This window comes from Glycine max, chromosome 8, assembly GCF_000004515.6.
Source record: "Glycine max cultivar Williams 82 chromosome 8, Glycine_max_v4.0, whole genome shotgun sequence".
NCBI classification, from domain to species: domain Eukaryota; kingdom Viridiplantae; phylum Streptophyta; class Magnoliopsida; order Fabales; family Fabaceae; genus Glycine; species Glycine max.
Window position 1 is genome coordinate 16,399,524 of NC_038244.2, and position 16,385 is coordinate 16,415,908.

The 16,385-nt window shown below is 33.6% G+C and overlaps 2 protein-coding genes across 3 annotated transcripts; one reads left to right on the top strand and one right to left on the bottom strand.

The window, feature by feature from the left end:
• Positions 1-2,655: 2,655 nt before the first annotated feature.
• Positions 2,656-8,219, top strand: LOC100799110 (protein SAWADEE HOMEODOMAIN HOMOLOG 1). Of its 2 annotated transcripts, none has more exons than XM_006585512.4 (10): positions 2,656-2,928; positions 3,218-3,410; positions 3,540-3,625; positions 3,714-3,759; positions 3,856-3,967; positions 4,884-4,947; positions 5,466-5,517; positions 6,616-6,759; positions 7,646-7,765; positions 7,919-8,219. In XM_006585512.4, exons 2-10 carry the CDS (start codon positions 3,357-3,359, stop codon positions 8,054-8,056), a joined length of 816 nt encoding a protein of 271 aa, XP_006585575.1. In that variant the 5' UTR covers positions 2,656-2,928; positions 3,218-3,356; the 3' UTR covers positions 8,057-8,219. The 2 variants fall into 2 exon arrangements, with proteins under 2 accessions (XP_006585575.1, XP_006585573.1); XM_006585510.4 differs by having other exon boundaries at positions 2,661-2,928; positions 3,850-3,967.
• A 951-nt stretch (positions 8,220-9,170) lies between these two features.
• Positions 9,171-15,062, bottom strand: LOC100799630 (casein kinase 1-like protein HD16). Its single transcript, XM_003531603.5, has 16 exons — positions 14,242-15,062; positions 12,767-12,895; positions 12,601-12,674; positions 12,432-12,501; positions 12,291-12,346; positions 12,120-12,191; positions 11,792-11,886; positions 11,630-11,696; positions 11,403-11,532; positions 11,117-11,335; positions 10,885-11,018; positions 10,425-10,599; positions 10,063-10,153; positions 9,819-9,976; positions 9,525-9,713; positions 9,171-9,423 (listed from the first exon to the last, which is right to left on the bottom strand). The coding sequence occupies exons 1-16, from the start codon at positions 14,656-14,658 to the stop codon at positions 9,364-9,366; spliced, it is 2,136 nt and encodes a 711-aa protein (XP_003531651.1). The 5' UTR covers positions 14,659-15,062; the 3' UTR covers positions 9,171-9,363.
• Positions 15,063-16,385: the final 1,323 nt, after the last annotated feature.

Sequence of the window (16,385 nt, forward strand, 5' to 3'; positions counted from 1 at the left end):
AAGAACCTTAAATATATTTAAGCCTAAAATGAATAATAATTAGTGATAATATAAGTTGCTCTATTGTATATATAATTTTGACCTTAACGACTTAGACCATAACATAAGAAAAAAAAAATGAATATTCACTCAAGTAATGAACATATATCATTTTTAATGAAACATAAGAAAAATTATGGGTTTATATTTTTAAATACTTATATTTGAGATGTCTTATCTCTTATTTTTTGTTTGCCATGGGCTCACAAAATGTTGGGACTTGGTCAATTGGCCCTAATGAATGTAGTAAACTGCTTTTGTGTAATCTTATAACGAATTTTTTATAGGAATTTGAGGTTTTCAAGATATTAATTTCTCACCAAGTTTTTGGTCATTAAAGCTAACATTCTTACTTTTTATTCGTCCACAATTGTATGAGTGGATCCTTCTAAAATGCTCCCTTACATATTATGTATTAGTTTTTAATCACCATAGATTTGGTAGATTGAGTATCTCTCCTCAATTTCAATGTGGTAATTTATTGAATTTTATAATAATTGTCTTAAAAATAAGTTCAATGTTAATTTTTGACGGAGTAATGAAGGTGTATTTTTTTTGGTATAAATTACACATATACTCTATTAGAAGCAATCATATTTGAATTAGATAGAATCATTTTTATATCACCATAAGTTTTTAAATAATTTATAATGTGTCAAGATTTGGTCGATTGGCCCTAGTGTATGTAGTAAACCACTTTTTTCGGTGTAATCTTAGGTTTTCAATATACTAGATTCTCATAAAAAAGTTTGTTATGCAAGATGACATTCTTGCTTGATGTGTCCACCATTGTTTGTGTTAATCCTACCCTCTAAGGTAGAATGCTCTCTTACATATTCATTTTTATATTACTGTAGATTTGATGGATGGCTTGTAATAAAATGAAGTAATTAGTGATATTATAAGTTATGGGCCTAAGGTAGTTGTCTTAAGTGTTGTATTATATATGACTTTGACCATAACATAAGAAAAAATTGAATAAAAATATTCTTATTCACTCAACTAATAATGCATATAATTTTTAATTAAATTATGTGTCTATTTCCTTATGCAATAGATATTTTATTTTTAAATATACTTGTGCATAAGAGGTCTTATTTCTTATTTTTGTTTCGTCTTAGGCCCATAAACTGTCAAGATTGAGTCAATGGACCCTATTGATGTAGTAATCCATTTTTGTGTGAACTTATGATGAATCTTATGCAAGAATCTTAGGTTTTCAAGATATTAGTTTCTCACCAACTTTTTCGTAGCTCAAGTTGACATTCTCGCTTCTGATTCATCCACCATTGTTTGTGCAGATCCTTCCCTCCATGGTAGAATGCTCCTTTATAGATTACAAATCAGTTTGAATATCAAATCGCCATAGATTTGGTAGATCGCTTAGTCATGTTCATCTTCAATGTGGTAAGTTATTGACTTTTACAATAATTATCTTAAAAATAAGTTCAGTGGTAATTTTTTATTAGGTAATGAAAGTTGTATTTTTTTGGTATATATTACATATATACTCTACCGAAAGCAATTTTGTTTGGATTATATAAGATCATCGTTATGCCACCATAGGTTTTTAAACCATTTTTTAAAAGATCAAGATTTGGTTGATTGACCTTAGTGTATGTAGTAAACCAAATTTTAGCGTAATCTTATGGCAAATCTTGTGTAGGAATTTTAGGTTTTCAAGATATTAGATTATCACCAAATTTCTTGTTACTCAAGCTGACATTCTTGCCTTTGATTTGTCCACCATTGTTTGTGTTGATCTTTCCATTTAAGGTAGAACGTTCCCTTAGAGATTCATTTTTATATCACCATAGATCTGGTAGATCGCTTAACTTTATTCATCTTCAATATGATAATTTTATTGACTTTTACAATAATTGTCTTAATATTAAGTTTAGTGGGAATTTCTGACTAAGTAATGAAGGTGTATTATATAATATAGATCACATGTACACTTACCAGAAACAATCTTGTTCAAATGGAATAAGATTATTTTTATTATTTTAGCATAGGTTTTTAAATCATTTCTAAAATGTCAATATTGGGTGATGGTTAGTGTATGTTGTAAACTTGGTTTGGCATAATCTTATGACAAACCTTGTGTAACAATCTCAGGTTTTAAAGACATTAGATTCTCATAAACTTTCTTGTTACTTTGACTGACAATCTCGTTTCTGATTAGTTCATTCATCATTGTTCATATTGCCTCTCCTCCAAGTTAGAACACTCTATTACAAATTCATTTTTATATTATTATTATTTTGATAGATCTCTTAACTTTGTTCATCTTTAATGTGATAATTTGAGAGCTCATCAAGGCTAATGCATACCTCAATGTTCAAAAAATATTTATAAAAATACTTACAAATTATTTATCAATAAGGTCTTCAAACGGTCAACAATAATCAACCTAACTAACATTTGTTGGCAATGTAGTAATTTATTGATTTTATAATAATTATCTTAAAAATAAGTTTTTAGTAATAATTTATGACTTAATAATGATGTTTTTTTGTATAAATCACACGTATAATCTAAAGTCATGTTCAAATTAGATGATTATAAGACTAAAGGTTGACATTAAGGTTCTGCTACATTTAGATGAGTAATTTAACGGAATAGCATATGTTCAATCTTTAGTACAAAATTTCTTTGATCCAACTACGTAACACGAGCATATGCATATTAATAATTTATCGAGTGGATTGGGTATACTATATAAAGGGATCAAATTGTTACTTTTAAGACTTCGTTTATTCTTTCCAAAAGATAGTCATCGGCACACCAAAATATACTTGACAATTAAGTGAACGGAGAAACTGTGCTCTGCATTTTACTTCCATTTTCCTCCGCTAGTTACCAGCACCGGTCGCCGAATCCGAAAAGGTTAATAATTTCTTTGCTTGCAACCCCTTCTGGCTTCTTAGCTTCTTCTAATGCCGCTGCTAAGTATTCGTTTTAGTTTAGTGTTCTAGGTTTTTTTTTTTTTTATATTACCTTTGTTTCGGTTTAGCCTTTTATTTAGGTAACAAATTTTGAATGTGTGACCATTCTATCTTCATACCTACCTTAGCTTGAGTTTTTCTTCTGTTTTTTTTTCTTTTATGCTGTCTATGCATTTGACTGACCCTTTTTTCTTTATACACTAACCCTTTTGCTTCTTAATGTATGACAGTGACTTCAATCCTTTCCACTAAGGGTGTGTTTTGACTTCAGAGCAAACCTAAAGTGGAAAAGGGGATTTTTATTTTTTTTTTCTTTTTCATTTTGGCCATTCAGTTCTCTCTGGGGACATTTTTGTTCTCTCTGCAACTATGGAAAAGCTACCTTTAACTGAATATCCATTCCCTAAGCTCTCTTTAGATGAGGTAATAACAATATACAATCATTAGAATAATGTTCTGTGTTCCTCTTTATTTGTGTATTTTCATTGGATTATTCCACATTTTTTGGCTAATAATCCATGCACTATTCCTCTGCTCTACCCCCATTCCTAGATTCTGGAATTGGAAAGAATATACAAAGATGTGGTAGGAAAAGTGTTCAATCGGAAGTTGTGCCAGGAGATTGCTAAACGTTTTAGGTGAATTAAGTCTTATCTTTACCATAATTGGGATTTTGTGTTTTGTTTATAATGATGTTCCATAATTTGATTTGCTTTAATTTTGTAGTTCCTCATCAAATGGTGCTGGTAAAAATTCCTTATCATGGCAACAGGTTGTTTAAATAAATTTCTTCATCCTTTAGGCACATTTGTTATTTATGCTTAGTGTGTTATAATGTTTCCTTAGTTTTACTGGGTTTTAGGTGCAGCTGTGGTTCAGAAATAGTCAGAGAATGTTACTGGGTGAAGATATCTCATCTTCTGACCTGCTGAAAATATCTGCTGATCTTGCAGATTCACCTCTTTTAGGCAATGGAAAAGGTTATCTATCTTTCCCTTAGACTTTATTGTGGCTATGAATTCTGAAAAGTAATAAAAAAAGTCCCTGGCTGGAATTGGGTAGTTTTTCCTCTGTTTGAATTTTTGGTTTTCTAGAACTAAACCATTGGAAAATGTTCTTTAAATTCATCATGATCTTAAAGCCATTTGCTTGGAGCCTACAAGGTCTTATCATGCTGTCATTTCCTTAGGGGACAAAGTGTTCACCTGATTTGGGTTAAAATGTGCATAGCTCTGACAACAGAAGCTTAATTTGTTAGGATAAATGCTTCTATTTCTGATGTGGCATGATGAGTTATTTATTTAGATTACATTTCCACATTTTCTCTGAATATAGCATTCATACTACACTGTGATTTTTCATTTCTTTTTATATTAATTAGTGACGGCATTCAGTTTCAGTTCTCTATTACATTGAACATGATATTGTTATGCCCCATATTGACTAACAGCAATAATATGCATTGTGTGAATAATTACTTTCATCAATATTCTTCCTGTTAACTCATGATTCTTGATTTCGGTTAATGGAAATAAACTTCACAAGCAATAGTTTATCCTTAACCATGTTGTTTTATGTGGCTGCAGAAATTATGAGGCCATGGGTTTTGTAGCATTCATGTGTCATGTCAGGGTTGTCGACTGTTGAGACAGAAAGAAAGAGAAACCTAAAGAAATAATGATAATGATGATGATATTGATCCAAAATTAAAAATTTAAAAATAATGTTAATAGTAATAATTACAGTTCTATAAGGATTTGAATTAGTTTCAGTAAGCAATAGAATACAGTTATAAGCAATGTAGAACATATAATTGATGATTAGCAGTCATGTCCTGAGTTCAACTTGGCACTTATAATTCTATAGTTTAATTAGAATTTCTGTTCTTAATGTCAGGTAAACAAGCTACAGATCTCGATGATATGGGATTTGAAGCACGATCTACAAAAGACAATGCATGGTGAGGAATAATCTAGTTAGGCTGCAGCTGTGCTTAGCCATAAAATGCATCATATGTATTATATGAGAATAATAAGGTGTGGCCTGATTTTTTTTTGTTTCTTTCCAATCAGAAAAAGACTACCCCTAGATCCCATGTTTCTTCTGTAAAAGGGAAAGCCTTTATGATAGATACCATTAGTAGTTAGTTAGGGGTCTGTTAGTGTCTTTGTGAGGAGTTAGTTGGTTAGGTTAGTTGGGCAGCTTGAGATAGTAGAACAAATAAGGCATATTGCCTATAAATATAGAGGGGAGGTTGAGAGAGAAATCATCTTAACATTTGAGAAGGAATTTGACTCTTAGAGAGCGGGAGAGTCCTCATCTATCAATTATCCAGTGAAATCATTCATTTTGTATCTTCTACTGCATTGCCACAGCAATAGGGATTTAGAGTTCAACAATAAAATTATTTTTTATCACTTTATTGTTAATTTGTTACATACTCTGTGCCGAAGAGCTGATTTTTTTTTTCAATTACAGGCATGATGTTTCAATGTTCCTTAACTACAGAGTTCTGAGTACGGGCGAACTTGTAAGATTTTTTTATATTCTAATATGCGCATCTTAGGTTGTGAAGAAACTGAGACATTATCTTTAGAGTTTGTAAAAGAGGAGTGATAGTTGCTTTCGTGCCTGCCTCATTTTACCTAAAATATTTATGCATAAGTTGCTGCTCAATAATTACTTGTTTAAATATATTTACCACTTATATATGTGTGTCATGATTACTTTTCTTGGTTTGTACCTGCAACACAATGGTTGACTATGAAGTTTTTTTAACCTTGCATCTAAAATTGTATGTTATAATACAATACAACTAGAACAACCAAGCGTTTTTCGTGATTAAACTGGTCACCCCCTGAATTCTTTTTTGCTTCAAAATTAAAGGGCTGGTTTGCCCCCCCCCCCCCCCCCCATCTTTGAAATTGTGTCTCCTGTCCATGTGACTTGCCATAGGTAAACTCAACTAAGGTAAAGCAAGCATTGTGAAAGTTCAAATCCCCATACACATTGATTTGATCCTTCACGCTTATACTATTCATTTATTTTTTTGCTTTTGTTAGAAAATGATTTACAAAACTCATCCCACTAAAGTAAAATGCTTATTGAAAGCTGAAAATTTACTTGTGATTTTAATCAATACATAATGTTTCCAGTAAGATCTATAAAACTAAGTTAGTTTGTTTGGTTGATATGATTAGGGTAGATTTTTTTAAAAAATTGTGGGACTCACCTGTACTATTCCTCATCTATTTCCACTCATCTCTCTCCTCATTTCTTCTCTGTTTCTCTTTAACCAAGCACCTTTAATTTCTACTTTATTTCTCACCAATTTCCACTCATCCATTTTATTTTCATCTACCCTACTTCTCTCCTCTCTACCAAACGTGGCATAAATCTTGTATATAATTGCATTGCATGTTGTTGTTAGGGATAATTTCCTTTGCTGCATTGAGAAAGACTAGAAAAGTCAGAAAACTCACTATGCAAATTATATTTTTAATTTTATATACCTGTGAAAATTGTATGTTAGCCTGACATCTTGAAATATAGCTGTACTGGCTTATTGGATGCATTTTTTGGATATTGTGGACAACCAATTAATGGATCTTGACACATTCAATTTTAGGAAGTCCGCGTACGATATGCTGGATTTGGGAAAGAGCAGGATGAGTGGATGAATGTGAAATTGGGGGTACGGGAGAGATCTATTCCATTAGAACCTTCAGAGTGTCACAAGGTGAAGGATGGAGATCTTGTACTATGTTTCCTGGTAAGGGAACTCTGGTACCTTTTATTCTGCTTCAATTTATCTTCCCAATGTGTTTGTCCAGTAGTCACACGGTTAAAATATTAGCATAACCTCATTAAACTTGTGAAGGCAGTGATTTTTGGTTCATTGATTTGACAATGATTGAATCAGTGATAATTAAATATATTTATTTTTAGAGTACAACTTTGGTCATCCTATTTTGCCAAATCCACAATTTTGGTTCTCCTATTCAAAATAGAGACATTTGGTCTCTTATTCTAGAAAATCCGCAATTTTGGTCCAATCCTCAACTTTGCCTCCATTTATTAATTAAATCATTTCTCACTGGTACTTTTAAATGAATATGTTAGATCCATGGTTCAATTGAAAAAAATAAAAGAAATAAAACGTAAGCAAAATTGTTATTTTCTAAAATAGGAAGACTAAAATTGTATTTAAGTCTTATATTTTATATTGTATGATATATTAAGTAATAAACTAGAGTAAAATCACTAGAAATTAATAGATCATAGATGTCTTGTAAGATAAAAAAAAATAAAGTTGGATAATAACAATTTATGGGTACACCTCATTTGCGAAAGTTTGTAACTTAATATTTCATCTTGTTTCATTGTTTGACTATAAAAGGTTTTTTGGTTGAATAAAAAATAAAAAGCAAGCAGTTTCCACCCCTTTTTTTGGGTCTATTCTCTGCCGATTTTAAGATCTACTGCCGTTTTTCCAAATGAACTGAATGCCTGACCAGATTAATCAGTTTTTTTCACTTGAAATCCATTCTGGTAGTTCTTAATCTATGCATATGGTCAAAATAGGCATTGATTTATTTGGCTTTTGACTAATTTCCTTATTAATTGGAACTCATTAGGGCTTTATTGATTTTTCACAGGAAAAAGAAGATTATGCCCTCTATTGTGATGCTCGAATTGTAAAAATCCAGAGGAAGATACACGATCCAACAGACTGTACGTGCACCTTCATTGTTCAATTCGTCCATGACAACACTGAGGTGATCTTTGATTTCTTTTCTTCCTTATCCCTGAAACGATGACCATGTCATGAGCATTTATGCTATCAATTTTTGCTCCTTTTTTTTGGTCTTTTGTTAGGTAAATTCTTCGATATTAACACTGCTTGATGTTGTTTCATATGCCTATGCCAGGAAGGAGTTTCTTTTAGCAGGATATGCTGTAGGCCTACACAAGAGGAATCTGCTTGCTTCCCAGATCTTGCCCTTGATCCCACCCAAAGTCCCTCCCTAAATTTCCCCCTAAATACCATAGAGTCCTTGTGGGGATAAAAAGAGCCAAGTTTTTTGGTATTCCCCTTTCATACTTTTGGTTAACGTTTTGTGTTTGTTACAATGTAAGATAGTAAGGTTTTGATCTAAAAACGAGCCAGGGAACTTTGAATGGTTTCTTTATTTTGGTTTATTTTATTTATAGAGAAATATTAACATTTCATAAAATGGTTTTTACATCATTTTTATGTTTCCCTTGTCTACACATCATTTATTATGTCATAATAATAAATAAAATAGACACAAAAATTAATATTGTATAGATAATTATACATGTATAACATCTCTATATAGATAGATAAATAAATAGGTACAATATGGAGGATGTTGGATACATAGTACTTGTACCAATACCTGTTCCTAATAAATTTTGCAGCTAAATAACCCGGTCACAACTTACACTCATCGAGTGGATACTTACCCTACCCATCGTGAGTATTTTTTACGAGTACTCACAGGTACTCTCAGGTTTGAGTAGAATTCTTTCATCCCTAAGTTGAAGTAGTTAGTTTATATAATTTGTACTCGTAGGTTACACAGATATTTTATACAATATCTATAATTATTTTTAACAAAATACTTCAAATAAAACTTATTCCTAAAATAAGTAAATCACTTCATTTTATAAATGTAACATCAAATGAAATGACATTTGTTCTATAATGAATTTATAAAATAAATAAATCGAAGTTATTGAGTACTTTTTCTTATGAAAAAGAAAGGTCAAAGCCCATTCTTATGCTGTGTTTAGTTTATAAGTAAGAACTAGAGTAAATAGAAATGAGAGATAATTTGAAAAAAGGAGAAATAAAATAGATATCATATATAATCCGTTAATGATACTGTGTTTGGTAGGAAAAAAATAGGGTGGGTGAGAAGGAAAATTGTGTGGAATCCACACCTCCTACACTATAATTAAAAATCTCTCCTATTTTCATCTTCAGTATTTCCATCTCCTCTGCATGCCTTATTATCATGTATAATCCGTTCTCTCATGTTAGTCGTCTACCAAATTTTGAATGAAATTACGTTGTACCTACGTGATTATTGGACAGTGGACACTGATCCTTAAGTAACGAGGCGATTAAAAAATTAAAAAGGAGCCCCGTGCGTCTGTATAACTTAAACTAATCATTAACATAAAACAAATTGCACACGAATGGCACTTCGGTTATTTTAGTTTGTTTCAGTATAGACATTCATTCTGCTACATACAAAATATTAAAACTTTTGTCATCAAAATTTCTTGGGGCCTGGACTTGAAATATTTCGGCGGATCGTGCTTCTCAGCAGCCACGTTTACGGGGTCAAGAAACTGTGCGTCCGTAGCAAATGGAAGCAATGTAGAGGTTCTTTGCCCACTTCTCCTGTAAAACAAAGTATGATATATATTATCAGAGATCTTATTTAACTGTAAATGTAATAACCAAGAAGCATAAACAACAACAAGTAGTGTAGTATTGCCCACCTTGACATGTGTGCTAGGAAAAGCAGAAGTCCTAAGCGTTTCCTGAGTTTCATCCAAAGGCTTCCTTCTTGGCACACTCAGGACAAAAGCAGCTTGGTCCCAAGTTGCAGCAGTAGCTGTGATTCGATATCCGCAGTCCCAACGCTTGTGAATCCCCTCACTAGGATATAGAAAATCTAGTTCAACCACCTGAAATTCATAAACATGAATGGAGACTCAATATTCATTCTATGAAGTTGCATTATGAACTAAACAATTGACGGATGAAAGTTCAGTCCAATAAATAATAATCACCTGATCCGAAAATCCCGCACCACGAGACATGACAACTCCCCATCTTGACCCTGAGGTGGCCATTGCAGTCACGTAAAAGCCCTCCCTCCACTTTTTGTTAATCCACTTAAAAGGAAATGAATCACTAACTTTGTATGATTGCTGCAAATACTGTGTGCCTGGAGTCCAAGATCATAGTCAGCGGAAAACAAAATTGAAAATTGCCAAACTGACATAGGCGATATATACTTTAAGAGGAACTAACCCTTAGACATTACTACTAGCGAGCTACCGTTTACAGCTCCAGCAATTGCGCTGATATAGTAATTTTTTTCCCAGTGCTCCATGATCCATTCCTTCAGGTAAACCAAAACCAAAAATCCCCAGTTAATACGCATGCCTTGAGATTATATATTAACAGATCCAAGACTACAATCATGTAAGCAGAAATACGAGAATGCTAGCTATATAATCTCTTTTTTTGGGTTAAGTGCTATATACAGTCAGACACTTTCAAATAAATTCTTCATTATTAGGTGAATTATATGTTGGTTGGAAAGTGTGTTGCAAGCGTGTCTTCTAAACAATCCACAAATAGAAAATTAAAAGCAATGGATTGAAATTTACCTTATGGAGAAAGAAGGGTGAGAGTTCATAAACTTGAGCAGTGAAACCTGTCCCTGCATCCATGATTAACGCCCATAGGTTCTGACAAGAAGCAACACTGCTAATATATAAGCCATCCTCATTTCCTTTCTCAATGTGCTGGGATAGCCTTGTATCTGATACATTGTAGTGATATCTACAACAGAAAACACAATCACTCCTAATGCACAACAACTCCCTTAAATTGATAACTTCAAATGAAAAATTCTTAAATCCAAAATAAGTCAAACATACAATACAACAAATACACACAAAAAAGGTTGTAAAACAGATTCCACAAGATGGTATGGTAAGAAGAATCATCCTCTCCACCCTCAAGAATGGGGAAATGAGCAATTACCATCCCTATGGATCAATTTCAAATGCCTGAAATAGAATCATATTAAATACAGAACAAACTTCATGTCACACGGGAGTATACCTTTGTTTCATTGGTCTACGAGCATTGTAAACACTTATCCACTGGGATGCTGGCAAACCAATACGAATCTTCTTTTTGGGCTGTTCATCATCCTCTTCTTCCATCACCAACCGACCTCTCTTGTGACCAATGAGCTTCAGACAAAACAAAATTAGCGATGTCAAGAATCTTTAATACAATCTTTGAACGTATACCAAAAAACACAAGTATAAAGGTATAGCAAAACTGATACCTTTTGTGCCCCTTCTGTATTAATTGGTCTAATATCTGGGTTAGGACCCACAACCCCATCAAATAGAGAAATGTATTTTGCATAATTAGGCTCTTCATCAAACTTTAAGTTTACAACATGTTCAACAAACTGCTTAAAAGGGAGGGGACTAAAGCAGCATAGGGTCTCAGGAGATGTTCCCATTTTCTTCTTGCAAACCAGAAATCCTTTGTTTTCTCCCTAAAAAAATAATGTTAGAGACCAACCTTCTGAACGTAAGAATAAAAGAGTTATTTTAATGTCCAACCTGGAACCCCTGCCATGGAAGGCGACCTCGAAGAAGAAAAATCAGTGTATATGCAAGAGATTCCAAGTCATCCCTCCTGCTTGCAGTTCTCCCTAAATGTGCATGCACACTAGCATAGCGGACTGTGCCCCTGAAAATATTTTCCATACAGGTTAATATCAATACAAAAAACTGCATAAATAGTTGTATCAACATTTTCTACATAATCCGATTTCAATTATAAATACCTGAAAACATCAGGCCTTTGGTCATATTCCACATGCGAGCCTGTTGTACTATCCCTCCACTTAGTAGCTGTAAGCCCAAAATAGCAAAGGAAGTGAGTAAATTGAGTACTGCCAAAATACGAAATATAATTAATAAAAAATCAGTTGACAACTAAATCATACCTAATCCCAGATCTACAAGGAACAATTTTTTCTCATCAGGTGTCCCAGGAGCACCAAGCAGAAAATTTTCAGGCTTCACATCCCCATGCACATACCTGCCATATAATGTAGCCATACATTTTGAGGAACATAATTTCAAGCATGATGACACATCATATATACATTACTAATGCAGTGAAAGTAAAGGTATATATGAAAAATCATATATAGCTTCACAAGAAGTGTCTGGCAAATATGAAATGTTCAATGTCTAAAGGAAATAAATGCAAAAATTTATCAAGAGTTTATGTAATTCATGTATGAAATTAGTGGGTGGTATGAAAATTACCCTCGAGAGTGCATTTTTTCCAATATAGATATTGCTTCAATGGCAATACAAGCAACCATTTCGGTGGTCATGCTGGAATTCAGAAAAACAGATTAGCACAGCAACTGAAAGTCAAAATCAACTACAAAGTATACAATTGTATTCATATCTGACATAATTTCAAGGACTTACTGATGATTGCTATTATTCCAAACGTCCCAGAGGCTAGGTCCCAGCATATCCATAACCTGCACAAAGGAAATATGGAATCATCATTCAAAATAATAGTCATAATAATGAACAAACACTCAAGAATAAGACTCAACAACATACCATGACATAATAGTCACCCTGCCTGCCCTTGTAGTGTACTTGAGGTACACCGTGACTGCCACCGAGAGTGCTGTATAAATAAGAGGGAGACAAGAAAAAGATGAATGGGATAGCCTAAAAATAGAGGAAATAATGGGAAACTATAAAAAGGAGACAGAATAGCACTCACTTGTACACTTGCCACTCATAGGGTGGTCCATAGGTACATCCTTTACTAGTTCTATGCTCGAGTTTTAATGCAACCTGATCAAAACGTGAATTTCTGAAATTAAAAGCTTAAGAATTTAAACATAAGAAATATGACTTCTCATTCAATACTGAAAGGATACACATACCTCTACAGCTCCAGGTCCAGTTCTTTCATTCAAATTTCCACCAGTACGTCGCCCGACGTATACTTGACCAAATCCACCCTTGCCAAGTTTTTTTTCTACTTTATAGGAAGGAGAATTACCTACTTGAATCTGTCAGCATAAGAGAACCAAATTAGGATACAAGTATCACCAAAACAAGTTATCATGCCTAATATGCTTCATAATTTACAGGGTTCAATTAGAGCAACTGAACATTTATAGCAAGGAATTACATTTATTGATATCCACGATTAAAGAGAAATATGAGAAAACTAATAGGACAAACTGTAGAGACTGTGAAGTGATAAACAACTGTGTTTTCAATATGCCTGCTCTTTTTAATTTGTAAAGAGTGACTTTTCAATCTGCTGGTGTTACACAGCAAGCCAAACATGTTTTTTGGTTTGCATCCATAATCTCAATCCAACCTTTACTCTAAAATGGAAAGGCGTGCCACTGGACTGAAAGATCATATTGTACTATTCCTCGTGCAAAAATCATATCTGTAAGGACATGAAATGTTGACTAATTTTAAGTAGTGCCAGCTAAATTTTAGAGTGATAAGTATTAGGTTGGGGCATCATCACAAATATGTAGCATAGACAAACATCATCACAATTATCAACGCACTAAATACTCACTATTCACTTTATACTTGAAATAGGATTGTTTCATAAGTATGGGCATTGCATTAGCAGTGATTTATTTCATAGAAAGACTGGGTGGACATGAGTGCATGTAAAAACAAAACAGACAAGGAACTTTGCCACTATCAGGGTGTTTGTTTCTGTGTCGGGCTTGAATGTTACATGCGTTCTACAGAAGCGATAATATACATTCTGTGTATTTGAAGAAAATTGGCATGATTATGTGTCTATTGGACATGTGTCGAAACACACACTATGTATTAAAAGAAAATCAAAAGCAAATGTTCAAAACAACAACACACCTAAAAAACCTGTTTTTTTTCTTCCAGAAACCAATAAAAGAATAACATGATATTTCTCATTCCCTGACCAAATTACAGACTAGAAAAAAGCAAGGGAAAATAGAAGACTGCTACACTTCACAGAAACCAGCATTGTCAACCATGATTTCCACTTCTACATGTACACTTTTACAAAGCCGAATTACAAAATGTCAAGTCAATTTTCAACAACCGACTCATGAAGTAATGATCATATGCTATCTGTAACCAAGGAGTACAGTTCTAAGGCAGATTTCAGAGCCTGTGCTCCACAAGCAAGGCACACTCAATCACACTCACAATCAAGACTTAACAATTACAAGAGGGAGGCAAACCCGACCACTAATAAACCCTAAACAACGTTTCAATGATCTAACTCCAAAAACTGTCAGTGTCAACCAAACTAAAAATACACATTTCTCAAAGACAATGATTTCCAGATTTTCAAAAAATGTCCGTTACAAACCGAAAGACTATACATTGACCATACCTTCTGAGGAACCTGAGGGGTATTGGCGTCATCTTCACCAGCTGCATTGGCCTTACCATTGCTCCGTCCCCCACTGTCACACCCACCCATCTTTTTCTCCGCAACCTCTTCCCTCTCCGCTCCACCACCCCTAACAACACCTTCCTCCTCCGCGACTCGATTATCTTCTTCCCTCGCCGCAACAGCTACGTTCTCATTTACCACTGCCACCTGCTCCACCTGTTGCTGCTGGTTATTGGTATTGTTGTTGTTGTTGTTACTCTCCGGCACTGCCGCTGCTGCAGCCGCCGCCGCACGCCGCCGACGCGTCCTCGTCGCAATAGCCTCCCCTTCCACCACAGGACTCTGCTGCTGTTTCTGTTGTTGCTGTTTGGGTGCTGCCCGGCCCTTGCGCGCTCCGCTACGCAGTACCGGCATCGTTCATCCTTCGAATCTCATCCCCCTTCGCAAATTTCCGACGAAAGAGAAAGGATATTTGAAAATTCTAGAAACGTTTCGATCAGAGCAGAACGACGACGCCCAAAATTGGCCAAAAAAACCTCGAAGAAGTTCTCGGAAGGAACCGCGCTGGTTTCCGCCGAACAACGAAAACAGAAGAAGGAGAAGGAGCAAGAATGTGACCAAGTGAAAAAGCTTCTACAAACGATCTACACTGTCTAGATTACTAGAATCTGTGTAAAACGAGAGATCGTCGCGGCCGAATTAGGGTTCTAAAAAAAAAACCAAAACGATCACACAGAGAACGAAGAAGCCATGGACAAGGATGAAAGAGAGAGAAAGAAAAATAAAGAGATGAAGAAAACTCGAGTACTTGCTCAGACACAGTACACGAGGTTTTTCTATTTATAATACTGTGAAATTGATATGTAATGATAATTTATTTGATTATTTTCTTTTCTTTTTTGGAAATAAATTGGCTTGGGTTTTCCCAGCCGTCTGATTGGGGAGATTTGACGGTTTGATTTTACTGTAAGAATAATATATTTTTTTATTGAAATTAAAATGTGATTATAGGGTAATTAATTATTTTGAGACGCGGGAAATTACTGAAAAGTGCTCAGACTTTGCAATTGACCTGCGAAGCAAGTTTTGCCTTCCGTGCTGGTGTAGTTGTGGAGGAGCGCTGCAATGCACCGTCGCCCACCATTCTTGTGGTGGGGATGCTGACATCTCTACCATTCATTCTTTGATTGTAGTACGGTCTTGTGGGACCCAAGTCAACTCAACAAGAATCGGATGACTTTGAAGTTTGACCTCGTCATTGGAATTTTCCTTTTTTTTAATAATTAGTAATTAATTAATAATATAATCTAGAAAGGTTGGGAGTTATATTCATAATTTGTTAACATCTTTTGGACTAGTTTGAATTATTTTTGAAATAATAAAGAAAAATAACTTTAAAAAAATTGTATTCGAAAAACATATTACTAACAACGACAGCAAAGTAAAACAAATTATCTGGTATTGGCTAGCTAAAAATGATGGGCTGACCAGCTTATTATGAGCAAGTGAGTCGGTGAATTAGCGGAATGATTTGTCATTTAAAAAAAAATCAAATAATCCAAATTTAATTAAAGAATCTAAAATATTAATAAATTTGCCTAAATAATAATATAAAATTTCTTATTTTTGAATCTAATAATAATGCTTTGTATATTTTGAATATATAAAAAAATGTGTAATTTGAATAACAATAAAAAATGAAATCACATTAGAATGTGTATTTTTTTATCATCACCTTAATGCATATTATCCATTAATTTTATTGATGATTGTGGACGAATTAACTAATCACCTTTAATGGGAGCTTCACTTTCAATCATATTTTTTACAAGACTCAATTTCAAAATCTTGTTTAAGTAAATTAGTCTAAGATTACTTGAGTCAATCTAAAACATTAATAACTTTTCCTAAATTATAATATGAATTTTCTTCAAAATATTGACTTAATAAAATAAATTAATAATTAATAATAACATATGTGTACTTTAAATAACAATAAAAAAATTTAGATAACAAAAAAAATTAACTTAAAAATTTACATACTCAAAAAACATATTACAAATATGTACAACAAAATAAATTAAATCATCTAAAAATAGGATGGGAAAAGTTAATCCACCTACCATTAGTGAATTAACTCT

What these genes read in the sequence shown, in the direction of transcription:
- LOC100799110 (XM_006585510.4), top strand. Translation starts at nt 3,357, where the DNA reads ATGGAAAAGCTACCTTTAACTGAATATCCATTCCCTAAGCTCTCTTTA. An exon ending in GAGATTGCTAAACGTTTTAG is followed by an intron (nt 3,626 to 3,713) that starts GTGAATTAAGTC and finishes TTAATTTTGTAG; the next exon opens with TTCCTCATCAAATGGTGCTG. An exon ending in TCGTCCATGACAACACTGAG is followed by an intron (nt 7,766 to 7,918) that starts GTGATCTTTGAT and finishes TGCCTATGCCAG; the next exon opens with GAAGGAGTTTCTTTTAGCAG.
- LOC100799630 (XM_003531603.5), bottom strand. Translation starts at nt 14,658, where the DNA reads ATGCCGGTACTGCGTAGCGGAGCGCGCAAGGGCCGGGCAGCACCCAAA. An exon ending in CTGGACCTGGAGCTGTAGAG is followed by an intron (nt 12,675 to 12,766) that starts GTATGTGTATCC and finishes CGTTTTGATCAG; the next exon opens with GTTGCATTAAAACTCGAGCA. An exon ending in TGGAATAATAGCAATCATCA is followed by an intron (nt 12,192 to 12,290) that starts GTAAGTCCTTGA and finishes TCTGAATTCCAG; the next exon opens with CATGACCACCGAAATGGTTG.